Below are 19,205 nucleotides of genomic sequence, written 5' to 3' on the forward strand. Positions count from 1 at the left end.
GCGAGCTGGGGACAGACAGACTCCAACGTGATGCATGCTGTGCCATTAGTGCTGGGTTACCAACCACAAATGACATCCGTCCCAGGAATTTTTGCTGCCTGTTAATAGTTTATGTTGAGACTGTGAATCCTATCAACAAAGAGCCAAACCATTCGGCTACGGTCGGGTGGAATCGCAGGATTTAGGCTTTGCTGGAGACGGGGGGGCAGGTGCGATTAGGTGGGCGTAGAGGCTCAGCCCTGAGGTTTTGGAGGGTCTTTTGGGTTTGCAATTTGGCCACGCACAGGAGAGGCCCAAGGAGCTCGACATGGAAGCAGGGAGAGTTGCTTTGTCTGAAACCTGCGACCCTTCACCTCGAGCTCTTCCCCTTTGCGAGGGTTTTTGCAGAGACGGCCTCTCAGCCTGCAGAACCAGAAGAGAGCAAGGTTTTACAAATGCAGAACCAGCTAGAAAGGCTTTCATATAATTAGTCTGATTAATTTTAAAGCTTCTAAATGAATAAACACTCCCCTGCAGCGCCCACACCAAATTGCATCGTCCAAACAGAAAGAAAGGCACAAAATAGGCAGTGGATGTGCTGCCGGAGGAATCCTGATGCTCATTTCAGTGGCTTTGGGGCTCAGAGATGCAATATCCCCCCTCTAATACCAACGCGAGCTCTGGCTTACCAGCACCTGGGCATTTTCTAACAGCACTGGTGTGTGTCTGTGTATGTGCATGCGTGTGTGTGTGTGTGTGTGTGTGTGTGTATTCTCTTCTGTCTAATAATATGGCTGAGTTCACTCTGCAGCCTTTCCCTTGGTGGGGAAAAATATGTACCCACCCACGTATTTCATTAAATTTGTAAGAATTCAGTATTTTTGAAAACTCTACTGCTCTGTCAGATTTGGTTGGAATTGGCCAACACGTTCAAAAGTTATTAGTGTGGGAGTGATGGCATATAGATATATAAACAGCACAGTCACATAAGTAAGCCCCATTTCCTGAAGAAAGTAGGCTAAAAACATAGTGTACTGGAGACAAGTAAATTGGATTCTTAAAGTTGTTTTAGTCTGAACAGAGTACAATGTTATCTGTGACACAGAAAAGTAAGCTCATTTAAGGAATAGTTTTTAGGTTCCGTAGATGGTTCTCCTAAATTTTCTTCAATGCAATTACAATGAAAGAACCCTTTCTTTCCTCTTATGTCTCCCATTTTGCTGAAATAGTTTGTGTAAAGTCAATGGGTGAGAAGGGCTGTGAATCAGGTCTGAAAAACTACCGTTGGTATCAACTATCGGTTGTCAGAGGTAGCCAGGGAGGGAGCCCTTTTCCAGGCTGTTTAAAGGGAAGGTGCAGGGTGTCTTTTTTGGGCTGTGGTGTGCTTTATTCCTCTGGTATCAGCCAAGAGCCATCGCTCTTTCTGCTGCTACCCTGGAAGGATGAAGGATGCACTGGAGACACCAGGTCCCATCTCGTTAGTTCATGCTTAACACAAATTGTCCATAGGCATTGGTGTGTCACGGTCACCTAAAATATAATATCCAGGCAAGAGAGGTGGGCCAGAAAGCTCATCCTCACCCCTTGGCTTTTGGCACAGCTGCTGGCTGTGGAGGACAGATGCACATGAAGCATCGGGAGGAGCTCAGGCCTCACTCCAGCTCTCAGCGACGGACGATGGTAGTTCTAATGCAAGGCAGACAGACTCTAATTCTCTCCAGGGTTTCCTTCTGCTACCACAATTCAAGGTTTTGTAATTAGTGGGTGGACTACTTATGAGAGGAAGGGCTGTCACCGGTGCTAGGGATAGGAGTCCCAAAGATGGGCGGCCTTTAGCAAGCACTCAGCTGCTCTCCAGAACAAGCTTCATGGGGGCCCGTTGTTCAGCGCCTTAAATAACAGCTCCTCAGAGCAGCCGATCCCCAGCACTCCAGAGGGGATGTTGTTCTCAGGTTAGTCCTAAGTAATGCACTTCCAGGCATAATTATAGCCGAGCCGTTCACCAACGATGAGAAAAATATAATTAAGCTCAATAGTCTCAGGAGGAGTTGGGCTACAAATTAGCACAGTGTCATTCAACTTCAGAAAGGGAAACTGGAGAAAAAAAAAAAAAGAAAAAGGAAGCGAATAAAGCCAACCTGGCAGTGAGGACGGGTAAAGGAAAATGTTTGGACTCAGCATGGATGCTCCTTCAGGATGCTGCAGCGAGGGTGAAGCATCCGTCCGCGTTTGATGTTCAACGGGGAGCAGGAAGGCAAGAAAAGCCCCGGAGAGCTGAACAGCAAAGTGCAGAAGGTTGTTTGAGCCAAACAGGTATTTTCTTCAGACAAATGGAAATGCAGCCCAGGCAAAACCCACAGAAAAGAATAGATTCTGCAGTTCTGATCCCAAACATTTTAAGTTGCGGTAATGTCACTACCGGCAGTACGTCGAGCCATAATAATGCTGCTTAATGCTCTCTCAGGCCTGTGCCTGCAGCTTTGCAATTGTACTTAGCTGCATTTGATTTAAGGCTTCTGCTGGCTTTTCTGGTGCCTGGGGGAGGTGGCTGCGGGGCTCCCGCATTAGTCTCGCCCTAAACCCTGTGTTGTGCTGACAGCGGGGCTTTCGCTGCGGACGGAGATGGGGAGGAGGAGGGATGTGGGTTAAGGGGAACGCTGCGGCCCCAAAAAGGTTGTGTGTCCCCTTCCTTGGGTCAGGATGGTGGGGACGAGCTGGCGGTGGGCTGAAGCCGAAATGAGGCACAGCTGAACTGGCTGCAGGGATGGGGCTGAGCAAATGCTTCAGGGATCAGCCCAAGTGTGTTGGGGCCTCATCCAGCCCCTCTTTGGGCACCTCTGGGTCTGGGGAGGGATCTTCTACTTATGGCCCCTTGGAGAAGCGCTGCCCCTTTCCCTGCTGAGGCCACACCAGCCAGCTGGAGCTTGGGGCTGTGCAGGAGCCACCTCTGTGCATCAGCTGGGGACTGACGGGGTCACTGACGGTGTCCTCTGGTACTCCCTGGGTCTCGTGCAGGGACAGTGTGCACCCTCCATCCCTTCCCCAGCTCTCCATCCTTTCCTGGAGGGGTGCAAAGGGACAGGGAGGAAAACACAGAGGGGATGGCTGGAGGTGACTCAAAGGCTGAGATCAGATGGGGCAGGAGGTAATTCTTTTTACAGCAGCATTTTCATTTTCCTTCCTGCCCTCTCTCCCCGCAAACAACCCCTGTGCAATGCAGAGAGGAGCAAAGCCCAGGGCTGGCAGGCTCCACTGACAGAGCTGAGCAGAGCTGAGCTGCGGCAGAGCACGCCGACTTCCCTTCCTGCCAGCTCCTTCCCTCTGCCACCTCCCTCCCCTCCTCCTGCCCGTGCACAAGCTCCCGTGGGTTGACAGGGGTCAGGCGATACCACGGCAGCAAAGATTAAGATCAGCTGTTAGTCCTCCCGTTCGTGTGTCACTGTCAGCTGGGATGACACGGGTACCTCTGACTCACAGCAAGCACAATTTCCACCTCTAATCCAGGCCACTCGAGGAATGGCAGATCCCCCATGGCATCCCGGAGCAGCGCATCCTCACCCGTTGCTGGCTCTTGCGGGATGGTGACTGTTTAAGTCCTCCTGCAATGGCAATTTAGTAACTTCCTGCTCAGACAGGATATCCAGCATTAAGCCCTTTTGTGGCAGTGTCAAAAGTCAGGACTAGCCGGCATGCCCACACAGGGCCAGCTTGGCACGTCCCGAACTGCCACTCCGTGCAGAGGTGGAGGGGTGCGTCCGTGCACAGACATGAACAGGCTGGAAAATGAAGTGTCCTTCATAGGAATGATGCTTTACGAAGTAATCCAACTGCAAAAACTTCAACAGGGTCTTCTTTAGCTTCTAGGACAGCAGCTGAGTGTGGGTTTCACTAGCCCCTCTCATTGCTTTCCCATGGTTCAGCCACGACCGCTGCTCCCGACTCGGTGGCTCCCACTGCCTTCCCTCACCGCTGAGCTGAATATGAGCTGAAACACCCCGGCTCCGTGGCCCAGGTGTGCAACATGCATTCATATAATCATTTCCAACGTTGCTATGTTGCGATGAAATAACGGGCAGAGCAGAGATTCACAACCCGTTGGATTTGCCGTGGTCCCAGCCAGCTCTGCCCTCCTCCCCGTGCTCGTAGGGGAAGATCTCCCGAATCCCCGCGGCCCTGGCAGCCCTGGTTTGTGTCTGCACAGCCAGAGGGGATGGTTTTGCTGTAGAGTGAAGCAGGAGAGGGGTCCTGGGGTGAGGGAGCAAGAGAAATGCCCAGCAGCAGAGCCGGGATGGGATTGCCGTGCCAGTGCCGGGGTGCGATGTGCCGGTGCCTGCTCCATGGTTGCTTTTGCAGTGGGACCAGATGGAAACGGGCAGGGATGGCACCGGCAGCGAGGCAGGAAGGATGGGAGGGTGATTCACTCCTGGCAGTCACCGCTTTCACGGGAAGAGGCTGCCCCAGAGAGCCGGGCTGGAGATGGGGGGCAGCATGGGGGGCCAAAGGGGAGGCTGCCCCCTCCTCTTCCTCCTCTTCCTCCTCTCCAGCATCGCACAGCAGCTCAGATCATCTGCCTGGTTTCTAATCCAGGCCTTTTACCTGCTTAGCGCGTGGGCTGTGGCCAGCACTGCTGTCCTGCTGGGGTTGGCCCCGCTGCAGAATCAGCCCTTCTCAGGAGATGGTGCAGGATGATTTCAGCCTCCTGAGCCGTGCTAGATCCCCCCACTAACACACTAACCTCCTCTCTGCCCTGACTGCCTGCACGGCACAGGAAAGAGGGAATGAGTGCAAGAAGAGGATGGTGAAGCCTCTTCTCCATGCTGATGCCAGTGGAAGTGGGGTGCTGCCTGCTAGCTTTCAGGTGGAGAAGCCCTTCATCAGAGAGGGAAAAATAAAAAAGAAAAAAACAACCACAACAACAAAAAGCCAGCCCCTGATTTTCCTTTCTGCTGCTTTTCCTATTCAGCGAGCAGAAACTGCAGTGTTGCTTTTCTCAGCGATCTTTGGGAGGGAAGGGAGAGATCCTCCCCCAGCCTGTGCAGCTGCCTGGCAGGCGGGCTGGCTCGCAGCCCCGTCGCTCTCCTCCATCCTCATCCTCGCTCTCCGTGGGTGCGAGGAGACTGGTGGGGGTGCGCACAAACCTGCAGCCAGGCCCAAGGGCTAGATGGGGGGGATGCTGACTGTAGCATCCCAGCCCCTTGCTGCCATTTCCTGCCACCCTGAACCCCCCGGCTGTGTCAGTGGGAGCTGCTGTGCCGTGTCCCTGCCCGCTCCCATGCTGCACGCCGGTGATGCTGCACACCGCAGCTTTGAGAGCTGAGGGGAAGGTTTGGGGTCCCTACGCTACAGCTATGCTGCCTTCCCATCTTGCAAGAGAGGCCTGGCTGCTTTTTGTCTCTCCCAGCTCCCGTTTTGGGTTTCCTGGCATGTGTCCCTCCGGCTGCGCTGCTTCCACCCCAGCCACCCACCCACCCGCTTCCCTGCAGCAACAGCCCCAACATCCCCATGCTCCTGCCCCCCCCTCAAAGCCCCTTCCTCCCTGGACAGAGGTGAAAGCAATGTCAGGAGCACAACCGACATGAAAATGGCGAGCTGAGCAAAAATATTGAGTATTTTCCTGTTCATGAGCATCACTTCCCAGCACGGGCAGAGGTTGGGATGCTGGGGGGACTGGCACCAGCTGTGGGGGGAGCACAGCATCTGGGCTGGGGGCTCCTGCTCCCTTGGTGCTCTTGCAGTCAGTTTGAAAAGCCTCAAGCAATGAGGGTTCTGTCACCTCCTCCACGCAGGACAAATGACAAGCTGTCCTGGCTTCCTAATCCAGGAAATTAAAGGATTTGACCATAGACCCTGCTAAGCAAATTTCCCCCCTGAAAATCCCAGGGAGATTTAGCCCACGGATCCAACCAATTATTCCTTTAAAGTTGTGACTAAGAAAGGACCCAATTCTTCAGGGTGCTGGGCACCCTAAAATCTCATCGTGGCAGCGATGTGACCATGCCCAGTGCTCAGCCCACTGTCCGACAAGACCCAAGCAAGGCTGGGTCAGTGGACACCCCACCACAAAGCATCCTTGTGAGCCTTGATGGCTCGATGATGCCACCCTGAACCCTGAGCAGCAGTTCCTCGGAGTCAGACTCCCTTACAGAGAAGAAACGGGTTTGTGGGCTCAAAGCTGGACACAGCGGTGGCAGTGGTTGTCCCACAGCCCCCCCACTGGCAGGTGGCTGTGACCGGTCCCCAGCCAACACGACAAGATCCTTGGGGAGCTTCAAACAGCCGTGGCACGTGGCAGATCTTCCCCAGCCCTTCGGTCCTGGGGACAAACCCTCTGGGAAAGCGGTGGCAGAGATGAGAGCCATGGATGAGGTGCTGGGGGGGATCCCCTCTCCTCTTTATCATGGGGAGAAGTGTGGGGCAGTAGCAGGGGCCAGTAGCCCTCCAGCTCACCTGAGTCGTATAAATGGCCTTTCTGGGGAAACAGGCTGCAGCCTTCTCTCCGTTGTCTGGCTGTGTCTCTCTGTCTGATCTGTCTCTCATCACCATAGCACGGAGGTGAAGCATAAATAATTAAAAGCCCAGATTCTCTGCTGGCAGAGCCGGGCTCCGAGTCCCTTCCCCTGTTGTGCTGCTGGCTGCTTAAGTGGAAATTTTCACGGGCTTTGCCTTGGAGGCAGCGCAGACCTGCAAACCCAGGGCAGTCTGCTGGCCTCAGGGCATGTCGGTGTTTGGGGACCAGAAAGGGCACCTGCTGCCCCAGCAGGTCCCCAGCGGCAGCACCCTGTCCCAGAGATCCCATGGGATGCTCGGGGTGCACTGGGACAAGCAGCACCCACCAGCTGAGGATCAAAGTTCATGCATGGCCCCCCCATCTCGAGATGCCTCATGAGACGTGGGATATTTGGGGGTGTGGGCTGGCTTTTGGGCTCCTCGGTGCTCAAAAACCCCCAGGTGACAGGGAGGAGAAAGCCATGCAGGCAGCAGGGATGAGGAAAGTGGCTCCTGGGTGGGCTCTGAAGTTTGAGCCAGGCAGGAGCTGCTCGTTGCTGTGGCAACCGGGATGATATATATTTTTCCCCCCCCCCACAGTCGACAGGGCTGTGGCCGGCACTCGCACCACAGAGGATCTGCCCACCCCTGCCTGGCTGCCCGGGGCTGAGCACAGCCCCCGAGGCACCCCCAGCCCTTTTCCCTCCTGACTGCACCTACCAGGGCTGTGGAGATTATGGGGGACCAGGCAACGTGTGCCACAGGGCCAGGCCAGCCCCAGGCAGTGATCAAAATGACAAGAAATTTCACCAAACACTCCTATTCCCTCCATTCCTCCCCATGGGGACCAGAGCTGCAGAGACCGGTGACAGCAGCCCAGCTCTGAACATATTTCTGCAGCATTTTAGTATCTGATGTTGCTTTTAGTAGGGCCGAGTTGGTGGGTACTGTTTCCAGCTGAGATTTCTGTGCAAGTCTATGGGCTCGGCTGGGCTGCACCACGGGATGGTGATACCCTGGGTTTGGGGCACGGCCAAGCAAGTTCCTCATCCCCACTTGGCACCTTCCAGGATGGCGTTAAGCAATGGGGTTAAGGGGGTGCTGTCTGTGGCATGATTTCCTTGGGGAGCATTTTTCCTCTGGGTTGGCATTTTTGCTCTTCTCATCATTCCTGGGGGTTGCTGGTGCGCAGACGTGGGAGCTGGATGTGGCATGGAGATGATGCTGCCGTGTCCCGCACGTGGCTCTCTCCAACCAGCTGCTTTGGGTCCAGTTGCCCCTTAGAGCAGAGAGAAGCTTCCCCATTATCACTAAGTCCATCCTGGGGAGGCTGAACGTGGCCAGATGTGCACAGAGAGGTGCCCACCTCCGGCATCTCGCTCTGGGTGGAGAATCAGCCTCCTCCCACTTGTGTGGAGCAAGACACATATTTGCTTTCCAAGCATCTCTTAGGGCCCTGGTGGTAGAAACGTGAGAACTGGACTGTTTTAACACATCCCTTAGACCCCTATCACATCATGCAGAAAAGAGTCCTGTCTCCTACCCCACGGGGCTGGAGGTGGCGGAGAAGTGCCAGAGGGTGAGGCTGGATATCAACCACCTCTCCTCCGACAGCTGGAGAACATCCGTCAGTGCTTCTGAGGCCACTTCAGCTCCATGTCTTGGCCTGAGTCCAGACTGTGCTGGAACTAAAATATTAAGTTCAGTTAAACGAGTTTGTCGTTGACGCCGGCTGAGTTTTTTTTCAGTTTGCTCTGAACTGAGGTGGGTTTTGCTGTTGGGTGTTGGCTGGTTAAAATGGCACAATGGCCAGAGGTATGTCATGGATCGTCCCTGTCCATCAGCCCATCACCAAGGGAAAGGAGGACCATGAGCTCAACATTATGCTGCCTCTTTTGGGCTTTTGTGGCTCCAACAGCAGAAAAAAAATTGCCTGGAAAGTTCATTTGCCAAATGTCTGTTTTGCTTGAGGTGACCAAAACTTGTGACGCTGCCAGAGCGTTTCAGCCAAAACCCAAACGGAGTGAAGGGTCAGGAAAGGAAAAAAGACTTTTCCTTGTGGTTCTGTTGTGTTTTGCTTCAGAATTTGGTTTGGCTCATTCTGTTTTAGACATCAGATTGAAACTGAAATTAAATGGACAGATCTGCTTTGCTTGCCTGTCACCGCCTCCCTCACCTGGAGTTTTTTGAACTCCCCAAATTCTCTTATTCTGAGCACTTTCCCCTTGGTTGTAGGGAAAAGCCCAACGATTCCCCAAGGGACGGGCTGTGCTGATGGCTCATCGAAGGGATTTGAGGGCTTCTCTGGAGGCAAAGAAGAGGGTCCCTCAGCTCCCTTCACCCACGGCCTGGTTGGGTTTCTCTCTCTGTGCTGCATTTTGCACCTTTGGCATTGAGGTTCCCACCCCACTCTTCATCCCGTGTGTGGCATCAGCCAAGCAAGGAGGTCAGTGTGAAAAATGGGGAGGAATGGGCTCCTTTGGGGAGCCTTCTGGTGATGGAGGCCAGGGTGGGATGCTGATGGTCCACTAAATCCTCTACATTTTGACCTGCAGCCTGGGGCAGGTCATGGCAGGAGGAGGTACCCAGTGTCCACAGCGAGCCAGGCTTTTTCTAACAGCCTTCATCCATCCTGCAAAGGTTGCTCCACATTTGTGGCTGGACTGGGGGTGATCATGTCTCAACCACATGTCTACCCTCCTCTCCTCGATAAATCCAGGAGCGTGGGTATTGTTACACCAAGCCACCTATCCAGACCCACCATGGCCAAGCCTCCCACCAAAAACCCTGGCATTTCCCGGCCTAACAAGTGGGGCCGGGCTCGTGAGGGTTTTGGCGGCGCCGTCTTTGGAGCCAGCCTTGCCCGGAGACAAGGCGATGCAACCGGAATGCAGGATCCAGCCTGAAGTCATTACAGTCAGCAGCATGTACAGCCAAACTCAACGCTACACATGTCCAAGCAGGCTGAGTTATGGCTGCTCGGGGAGCAATAACTTGGCCTGTTGTGCATTTAAAAAATCTCCACCCGAATGCGGCATTGATGTAGGGCTTTTCTGCTGTTCTGTTTTTGCATTTAATACAGACGGTATAGATCTGCAGTGTGCGGATGATCCAGTGCTGCCCAGGTTCCTTGGAGATTTTGTGCCTTTGCTCGCATTTTTTCTTGGGCTTTTTCTTCTTTTAATACTCTTCTTTTCCATGGGTTGTTAGTGATTTCTTCCAACCTGTTTTGCTGCCTGCCTGAAAGTGGCAGGCTCGTTTGTAACGCACTATTTTTGCACAGGGTTAGAGGAGCATTTGTGGCGTGGTTGTGCCTTTGGGATGTGTGCGTGGAGGGCTGTCTGCTGGCACTCTGCGAGAGCAGAGGATGAGGAGCAGGACATCAGTGTTTCCCATTTCCATTTTGCACGTGTCCATTATGTACATTTTCCATTATGTACATGACAATTATCCAGTAAAATCACGGAAACCGGCCCCATCCAAAGCATGACAGCTGGAAAGCAGGCAGCATCCCCCCTGCTCACTCCTTTCCCTTCCTTGAAGCTAACTCTTCCCAAACCAAGTGGGTTCCTGCAGATTTTGCATCACAACCCATCGCTTCCCAGAAGATAAAGATGCTCCCACAATTATCTCATGCCTTCCCCAATTTATAAGAAAAGGGCAAACTCCATCCCCAGAGCTGGGGTTTGCTTTTGCTGCCTCCGTGCCTGATTTGGGAGAGGGGACTGGCCCGAGCCCCGGTGCCCATTGCTGCCGTGTTTGAGCCAGCAAAGTGCCAGGTCTGGAGTGAGGCCAAACCTGTCTCCTTCAGTTGGTCAGGCTGGGGCAGCGGTGGGGATGGTGGCATCAAAACTGTCCTTTTTCCAAGGCAAAGCCTGGCTCCTGTGCGCAGGTCTAGGCTCGCAGGACGAGGTACTGCCTGGCCCCGTCGCTCACCTGCGTCCTCCATAGCTTCATGACAGGTGACAGATGGCAGGAGATGAGACTCCCTCTCCAGATGTTAATTATCTCGTGAGCTGTAAATAACATCGCTGGGCAGCTTGCGCATTGTCTCCAGTGCAAAAGACCCATCAGCTTTGCCCTTGCTGGGGGGCAAAAAATTAAAAGGAAGGAAGCCCATCAGGAGGGAAATGCACAGGTCTGCTTGTTTTGTGTGTCCCTTGGCCAGAGAGAGATGCAGGCAGCATCCTGGCTAACAGTGGCACGTGTGCCTTTGGGTACCAGCTCCACCTGGCCCAGCCCTTTGAAGCCGATGGGGTTTGATTTTCTTGTGCAAGGGCTGGCATTTTGTTGTTTAGCAATAACAGGGATAAAAATAAAGAAATCTGAGCAGCCCCATGACTGGTTTGGGATGATGGCAATAGGGCGAGCTGGAGAGGATCGTGACATTACAGCCCGTCGGCCGCTCTCATCCTTCTCTGCCAGGAAGGAGCCAGCTCCGGGTCCTGGGGGATGCACAGGGATGGGAACAGCTGAGACGGTCACAATTCAGTTCGCTGCCAGCTGTGGTTTGGGCCATGTTTCTCCCAGGATTTTAGGGATGTGACATTTGATTGTGGCCCATCCCTGTCCCCCAAGTCACTGTGACTTTGTACCATTACATGTTGTGAATTCAGTTCTCCAGCAAAACTCGTTTTGGCAAGGCACGAGTCAGAAGGGCGCAGCCTGGGATATTTTTTCCCCTTACTCAGATTTAAAAAACGGTATTTCTAGTGCAAAATGGCAAGTGACACCTTGGTGGATTCGCTCTCCATTTGTAAGCTCCAAAAATATAAAGGTAGAGGAGAACCTGGCAGGGGTGCCTGGAGCAAAAAGCTAAATAGGAACTGGCTCCATCCCCGTTTCCATGAATTTTGAAGACCCTGTGCACGAAGTGCCCCGACTGGGACATGGGCGCCTGCTCTCCCCAGGGTCTCCCTGCTGGCTTGGGGATGGTTTCCCCACATAACGTTACATTTCCTAGTGTAAAACCACAGGGAAACTCAGATATGGGCTTTTAACCACAACATTTTCCACACTTCTCTGTATTTCACTTTCTTGGGCAGTAACAAACACATGCATCAAGGGTTTTTTTTCAGGATGAAGGAGTTTGACTATTTTTTTTTTTTTTAATTCAGAACTTTTCTCATGAAATGTGACTTTCAGGGCAATTTTTTCAGAGCCTGCAATAACCATTCCCTCTGCCCCGTGCCATCCCAGCCATCCCTAACGCTTCTCTCTTGCTGTCTCACTGATGGGAGGTCTCCTGCTCGTTGCTCTCCACCAGTACACAGTGCTCAGGCAGGGGTGGTCCATCCTCCCATCCCAAAATCTCCATCCAGAGCTGGGAAGTCTGGCAGCGAACACGGGGGGAAGCCAGACTTTCTCTTTGCTATGCACAGCACCTGCTTTCTGTCTGGCTGCAAAGAGCCAGAGCAGACGTTTTTGGCTGCATTACGTCATGTCAGAGGTCACATTAGCTGCTTTTTTCTCTTGATTAAGAATTCCAGTGATGGGGGGGGTGGGGGAAAAAGCAGACGGAGGAAACGGGCAAGGCAAATATGCTTGTGATAAGCAGGTAAATGGGAATTTATGCATGGATAGCTAATTGGTGTGTCTAATATTCCACCCCCTGAGTACTGGCACTGTATTACTGCCTTCACAAATCACTCAAGGCAAGCCTAGTGCAATAACAACCAAGCCAGGAGAGCTGTGAAAAGAGTCAAGCTGGAATTAAGAGTGGGTTTTATCGGGGCAATAAATGCCAGATAGGGAAAATAACAAACAGGTTGTTAATTGCTGCCATCTCCCCGCTCCCTGAAGGAAACGTCTAGACAGAGCCTGGCCCTGGGTCGTGCCTACCCCGGCCCTTGCAGTCAGGTTATTGCGTCGGTCTTTTGGGGCCAGGGAGGGGCTGGATGTGGGATGCTGTGTGCGACGAAGGCTGCCGAGGGGCAAAGGGAGGCCGGCCGGGCGCTGCAGCTCTCCCCAGCTCTGCCCTAAATCAGAGATGCTCCCGCAGAGGTAGAAGCCAGACAGTCTGCAGCAGCTATTAATAATTCAGTCCCAGTTTGTCCCATCGAGAGCATGAAGACCAGCCAAGCCTCCCCTCCTCGCAGGCAGGGTTTGAGATACTGCCCTGAGCAGGCACAGCCTCTTTCCACCTCCCCGTCCCTCCCCGGTGCTGGTCGCAGCTATTGATCCCACGTCGGTGGGGTTGGGAGCTGGAAAGGCCTCTCCTTGGCGGCGGGGTACGGAGCGATCAGATAGCCTTGGGAGAGGTTGCATCAGCGCTCCCCCTCTCCCAGGGCTCTGGGGTTTGGTTACTGGCATCGATCACTTGGGGACTTTTGCTTTGTGTTTCTTGGTGCATCTCGGCTTGATGCAATTAGGGCCGGATCCTGCACTCCACTGAGCCGGTGGGAGTGTAAAATAAGCCCTGGCGAGTCAAAGCAGTTGAGGGGCTCCTGCTCATGCAAGCCTGGTTCTTGCACATGGAGTGTTTGGACTGAAAAGTTCCTTTTCCTCGCCTCGTCTGGCCATCCCTTCCCAGGACAACATGCACCAACACTTCCCTGTGCACCCCTGAGCCACCCCAGCTGCTTTTCAAGTGCAAAACAGAGCTGGGGTTGAAGGGGAGAGCAAAGTATCGAGCCTTAAATACCCTGCAAACCTGCTAACACTCCCTCTAAATTTTTCCTGAAGTCTTTTCTTGCAGCTAGTGTATGTTTTAATTGAATTTTGCCATTTGAAAAATACATGAACCTCTGTAATGGAGGGAGAAAACATTCCTCCTATAGGAAGATAAAGATTCCTTTTAAAAAAAAGCAAAAAGCTGCCTGATTGCATATTGACCTGCGAGACAAAGTGAATCTGATGGAGCCAGCCTGGCCCCTTAGGAGAACTTGAGGCTGTTATTATGTCCCAGGATGAGCTCACTGGCTGGTTAACTCCATCCTCACCACTGGTGAGTGCCTACGAGCCAGCAGCGCTCACCTGCTGAAGTGAAGCCTTTGGTGAAGTTGGCACATGGCGGGTTTGCACGTTTTCCATGAAAATATAGACTGTGGGGTTTTCTCCTTTTATATGGTAGTTTAAAAAGCTGCACAGAAGAAGGCTTTAATAACAGTTTTAATACTTTTCTTTTGATCTCAGCTTTCTTACTTCATTTCTAAGCTCTGAACAGTTAGATCAGTCTGTCCATCACTGCAGCCCCTCCATCTGAACTAAGCAAATGCAAAACAAGGGGGAGAAGACAGTAAACTCATTTGTAGTTACCAGGAGCTTGATTTTTTTTGAGCTCCCTTGCAAAAGGGTTGATTTGCAGGTATGCAAACACAGTAGAAAAGATTAAACCCTAATAGTCCTGTCTAAATCAGCTCTGTACCGAGCAAAGGGTTTAGGGGTTGTTGCAATCTCGTGTGTGCTCCTGGCAAGGAGTTGGGACTCTCTGGAGAGCTCAGGAGAGGTTTCCATCAGCTCTCGGCATGGGATGGAGGAGAGCTGGGGGTCTCCATCCCTGCAGCAGGTTCCTGACAAACATGATCAATAAACCAGCATTTTTGTACTTCCCTGTCAAGCCTAAATCCCATTGAACAAGGGATCCCTTGGCTGAGCTTTTCATTCACGGGGACATCGGAGAAGCAAGGAGTTTGTTTGCAAAAGAACAGAAATCCCCCAGCAAAAGCTGCCATGGGAATTTTGGAAAATAGACCTTCTTTTCCAGAAATCTTGCCCATATGATGCTTTTTCACATTTAAAACGTGAATAATGTGGATTTCCCTCTGCGTCCAGCACACATATTCCTTGGACTTAGGACATACTTTTGCTCAAAGAGTCTGTTACCTATTTTTATCGAAGAGGAGCCTGTTTCTCATACAGGAATGCAAGAAAAGAAGGGGACAAGGATGGTGAGTCCCTCATCTGGTTCCAGCTCACCCTTTGCCCTACCACTGCGCTCAGGGAAAGTCGGATGAAGGTGGAGGACTCAGAAATGAAACAGGTTTCCTGTGGCACTGAGTGCCATCCCTGCAATTACAGGCATCGTGCTTACGACACCCAAGCAGACCCATCTCCATTCAGAAATGGTTCTGGTGAGCTGTAAACTTGCTCTAATTTCCAGCCTAATTTTTAAGCAGTTTGTTCCAGGTGTTCTCCTGACAAAGCGGCCCATTAACCTAAACACCACTCAAGTCTTGCCTGGTTTTAATTTTGCTTAATTTCTTCCTGAGACCATCAGGTGCCACTGATTTTACTGAAAGTTCACCCTTTTTTGGCTAAACCGGCCCCAAGCATCGGATTTGCAGCAGAAGCTCCTTGCACATATAAAGCTGGGCCAGAGTCGCTGTTGGCATTCCTAAAAAGCCAAGTTCTTACTTTCAAATGAGTTTATTCCAGCTTCTTATAGATTAGTTGGAGCTGATAAACTTGGCATTACGACCCACTCGCAGGTATTATCCCTTGTCCTGTCAGTCCTGGCCAAATCACAAGAGATCTGCAAAGATTTACAGAAATCTGTTTGGTTGTGATTTTTCCCTGCCTCCTGCCAGCTCTTCTTGCCAGTTTGACCACTTGCCCGGTCATCCTCCGAGAAGAGTGAGTCAGCTTGGCAAAAAATTAATAAATAAAATATCCCAAGCCAGTGTGGACTCCCTGCCCTGACCCAAACCAGACCCTCGGGTCTCAAGAGCTATAAACCACCCCCGCTATCACCCGTCTGTCTCTTCCCATCCTTGTTGAAACACCCTCCCCCAGTTCAGCTTGGACGGTGAAGTGCACTAAAATGCGATTTAGAGGTTATAACCATCCTCCAAAGTCCCTCTGCGCTTGGGTGTGCTGATGTTGAGAGCTCCAGGCCTCTCCATCACCTTGGGGTGCGTCGCTCCTTCTCCCCCACTCATCCATTGATGGCAGGAGAAACCCAGATGAGCACCTTCCACAGACGTGCAACTTTTTAATCAGCGCAAATAAGATGAGAGGGGCACTGAGCTCTTGCAAACAAGAGCTTTTCTCCAGTGGGCTCGTTACAGGATGGAGGACACCACAGGAGGTAATGAAGGAGCGATGCAAGAGGATCTGTTTAATTCCTCCCACCCCTGAGCATCCCCAGCCTCCTCCTCCAGCTGTGATGAATCCATGGGGAAGGATCCAGCCTTATTTTGACTGAGGTTTCCAGGATGGCATCTCTGTCTGGGAAAGATTTATGGCAGGAGGAGGAGAGTGATTAGATTGGGCCCCATCTATGTGTCGTGGAGAAAGACCTGCTTTACAAGGAAATAAACTCAAGCAATTAACCGGGGAATTAAGATTTAGCGCACGCTACGAGCAGCAGGCATGTATAAAGGAGACAGCTGTTAAATTTAGTATGTGACAAAGTCATGCGAACACTAACTGGATTACTTGCATTTATTTGGGAATACTTATGTATTTTATTATGCAACGTATAGATCACCATAATTCTGCTTTTCACTCCGACGGCACCTCTCCTCCGAGCATCTTAGAGAGCATTACAAACAATTAAGCCTGCCTGCGCCTCTGCGCAGCGCTCGACACTATATCCGCTTTGTGGGTATTGAGTATATTTTAGATTGGAGATGGCTTAATTAATGTGATTGATTTTTAACTCTTTCTGGGCCAAAGCCCCTAGTTGCCACTCTTCCTGGTGTGATCGTGGAGTCTATGGGGATGAATGAGTCTAGAAGTCGCTGGAGTGAGTTTTCCAGGGATGGAAATCCATCCATCCATACCCTAGGGATGGTGATTTTGACCCATTTTGGTAAAAAAAAGGGGGGGGGGGGGGATGAATGCTGGGGAGGAGAGCATGGCTTGGGTGGTAGCTCCACATATGCTCTTGCAGCGTCACCTCCCGCTCCGCAGCCACCTTTGTGTGTCCCCAGGAGCCTTGGAAGTGGCACAAGCTGCTTTTCAGCACTTCCAGCCTCCTTCCCTGGCAAGGAGTGACAGATAACTGCCTCCAGTTGCATCTCCAGGGAAGAGTTTAGGGAGGCAGCGTGTAATCCTGCCTGCTGAGTTTGGTCCAGACACTCTCAGACGTTATTAATCCTTTGTATCAGGCCAGCAGGGACCGGCAGCCTGCTCTATAAATGCGCTGCAGAATGGGAGGGACAGTCCCGTCCCTGAACAGTTTTCAGTCTGAGGAGATGGCAGAGGGATAGACGGATGGAGGATCTTCAGGAGCTGACATCCAGACCACTGAGAAGCTCCTGTGGAAGATGCCAGCTGTTTTAACAACCTCAGAGAGGCAGCATCTTAATTTTAAGCCTCCTGTGGCACCATCCTTGGCACTGAGGTGGTTTAATCGGCGGGTCTGACACCTCAGCCTTTCCCACCGACCACGTTTGTGCCAAAAACGGGAGCAGTTTGCACCTCCTCTCCCAGCAGTTTGCTGCAGCTCCTGCTTGGAGCATCCCTGTTCCTCCTAAAAGAGCTGAACTGGGATGCCTGCCAGGGGATGGGGCTGTAACATGCTTGTCCACTCCTCCAACCCTGCATGAGTGTTGAGCAGAGTGAGTGCTGGACCTGGAGGGGGTAAAAAAAAACATTTAAACCCAATTTTTGGTTGCGTCGGTCATGGAGGACTTGTGGGACCTGCAACAGCATCACCACAGCCCCTCCACCACCGTTGATAGCTCCGGAAGAACAGGTCATATCCGCTCCCTCGGTTACACCAAAGCAGCCAATTTATATAAATAAAGCACTTATTAGGGCAAAGACAACTTGTCAACACTTGAAAACAAGTGACAGGTCGGCTCCGGGAGCAGCGACCAGGCGTCTCGCCTGGGCTCAAAGAGGTGACAGCACACAGACGCACGCACACCCGGTTTTATATCCCCAGCTTGTGCTGCACGAAGCAACGCCAGGCACATTACTAGCCCTATTTTCCATTTATAGGAGCCTGTCAGAAATGGCACTCCTCTCCGAGCAGATGTCGAAAAATTAGAGGGAATTCAGAGAGCGGCAGGAAAAAAAATGATTAAAGGAGATGGAGGGCCTGATTTTGGAGGGAAAAGAAATCAGCTGAGCTATTTATAACGCTGCCTGCACCAGGGTGGGTAGGAACAGGCGTTTTTTTAAAGTGCCTCGATAGCTCAGCTAAGGGGAAGGGGCCAACCAGCCTCTGAAGGATGCTCGCAGGAGCGCTGCAGAGGGGCTGTGTAAGAGGGTGTAAATCCTGAGCGATGGGATGAAATACCATCAAACACGAGTGTCTGGGGAATGGCTGGTAACGGGTGAGTGCAGGGGACAGTCGCTCATCCAGAGTGAAAAAAAAAATGCCCTGATAAAGATATGTTAAGGGGTGGTAGAGGCGGTACCGATGGCAAGCCCCCGCTCCTACCTCTGCTCTTGGTGACAAACCGCGCTTGTATTTACATCCAGCGTTTTACGCAAAACGTGGTGGCGGGGGTGGAAATCCTCACTTTTTCATCCAAAAGCAAATGTTTTTGGTTAAAAAAAAAAACCACCGCCTTGAAACTCAGGCCTTCAGCCCCAGAGGCTCGCGGGAGATGCACGTAGAGGTTGCTGCAGCCATCTGCCAGGCTGGAGTCCCCCACTGAGAGATGGAGGGGACCAGCCTGCTTCGGGGTGATGCACCCCACCGGGGGAACAAAGCATCCTGCCCCTATTTCCAAATTTCCTGGGTGATTTTCAGATTGAGAAGCAGTTCACAAAGGTGTTGTCGATGTAACGTCACCCGTTCCCCAGTGAGCCCCAGGTCCCGGTGGTGACTCCTCCGTCGCAGCCAAAGGGGGTCGGAGCAAAGGGGTTTCGTGGGGGTAATTTGGGTTTTTCTGTCCCTTGGTCTGCTGAGGGAAGCTGCCTAACATGGGCCTTGTCTCTGTGGTTGCCTTGCAGGACCTCTCACTCCAGGGCCAAGGCGGAGGCGGCTGTGACGGCGGCGCAGAAAGCTCAGGAGGAAGCGCGGATCGCCAGGATCACTGCCAAAGAGTTTTCGCCTTCCTTCCAGCACAGGGAAAATGGTCAGTGCGTGCCACCGTGCCGGCCGGCTCCACGGCCATGGCTTTCACCCTGTGCTGCTCTCTGCCCAGCTCAGCCCTGTAGAGACCCAAAACCCCCAAAAATGAGCCCTGTGTGGAGGCTTGGTCTGTTCCTGCTGCTCCCGGTCCTCATCGGGACGCTTGGGCTGGGAAACCGCCCCGTAACACCAGTTTTCGGGGGTTTTAGCATAAGGCTTTCAATATTCAACACTTCCACCCTGTGCAGTCCTGTCATTACAGGGATCTCCTCTTTTCACACCAAAACACCCCCATTTTTATAAGTCGTAGTCCTTGATGATTGCACATAAAAAAACCAAGAGCTCTGAAAGCAAAATGGAAACATAAATGATCCCTGAGGCGGTCACTGATTTTACACCCTTGGCTTTTATGGTTCCTGATTTCTTTTAAACACTTGGGCTTGCAGAGCGGGGGGCTGCACGGGTTTGTACCCAAACCTTTCCTTGGGTGTGCAAATCAGCGTGCAAAGGAGTCGGGGAAATGCGCATTTGAGGTTTTCCTGGTGGTTCTTCCTTCCCTCCATCATCTTCAACATTTCTGGCCAGTTTGTCCAAATTTTTGCTTGTTGACAAGAGGCTGAGGCTCAGCAAAGGCTTGGGGAAGAGGAAGCTGGAGTGAAGCCATGGTCGGTCAGGGGTCTGCAGCCAGCGGGTGCACGAGGAGGATTCACCCCACGAAGGCTGCGCCTATCCGGGGCTGCTGCGAGTGGGAGTGGAAAGCTCCAAG

General features: G+C 52.2%; 1 protein-coding gene across 1 annotated transcript in view; it reads left to right on the forward strand.

The window, feature by feature from the left end:
• Nucleotides 1-19,205, forward strand: part of JPH3 (junctophilin 3) — a 58,460-nt gene that overhangs the window by 19,951 nt on the left and 19,304 nt on the right. The window contains exon 3 of the mRNA XM_074881998.1: nucleotides 18,319-18,443. Coding sequence (XP_074738099.1) covers nucleotides 18,319-18,443 — 125 coding nt within the window. The remainder of the gene's footprint in view (nucleotides 1-18,318; nucleotides 18,444-19,205) is intronic.

The sequence above is a fragment of the Strix uralensis genome, chromosome 12 (genome assembly GCF_047716275.1).
Source record: "Strix uralensis isolate ZFMK-TIS-50842 chromosome 12, bStrUra1, whole genome shotgun sequence".
Lineage (NCBI taxonomy): Eukaryota > Metazoa > Chordata > Aves > Strigiformes > Strigidae > Strix > Strix uralensis.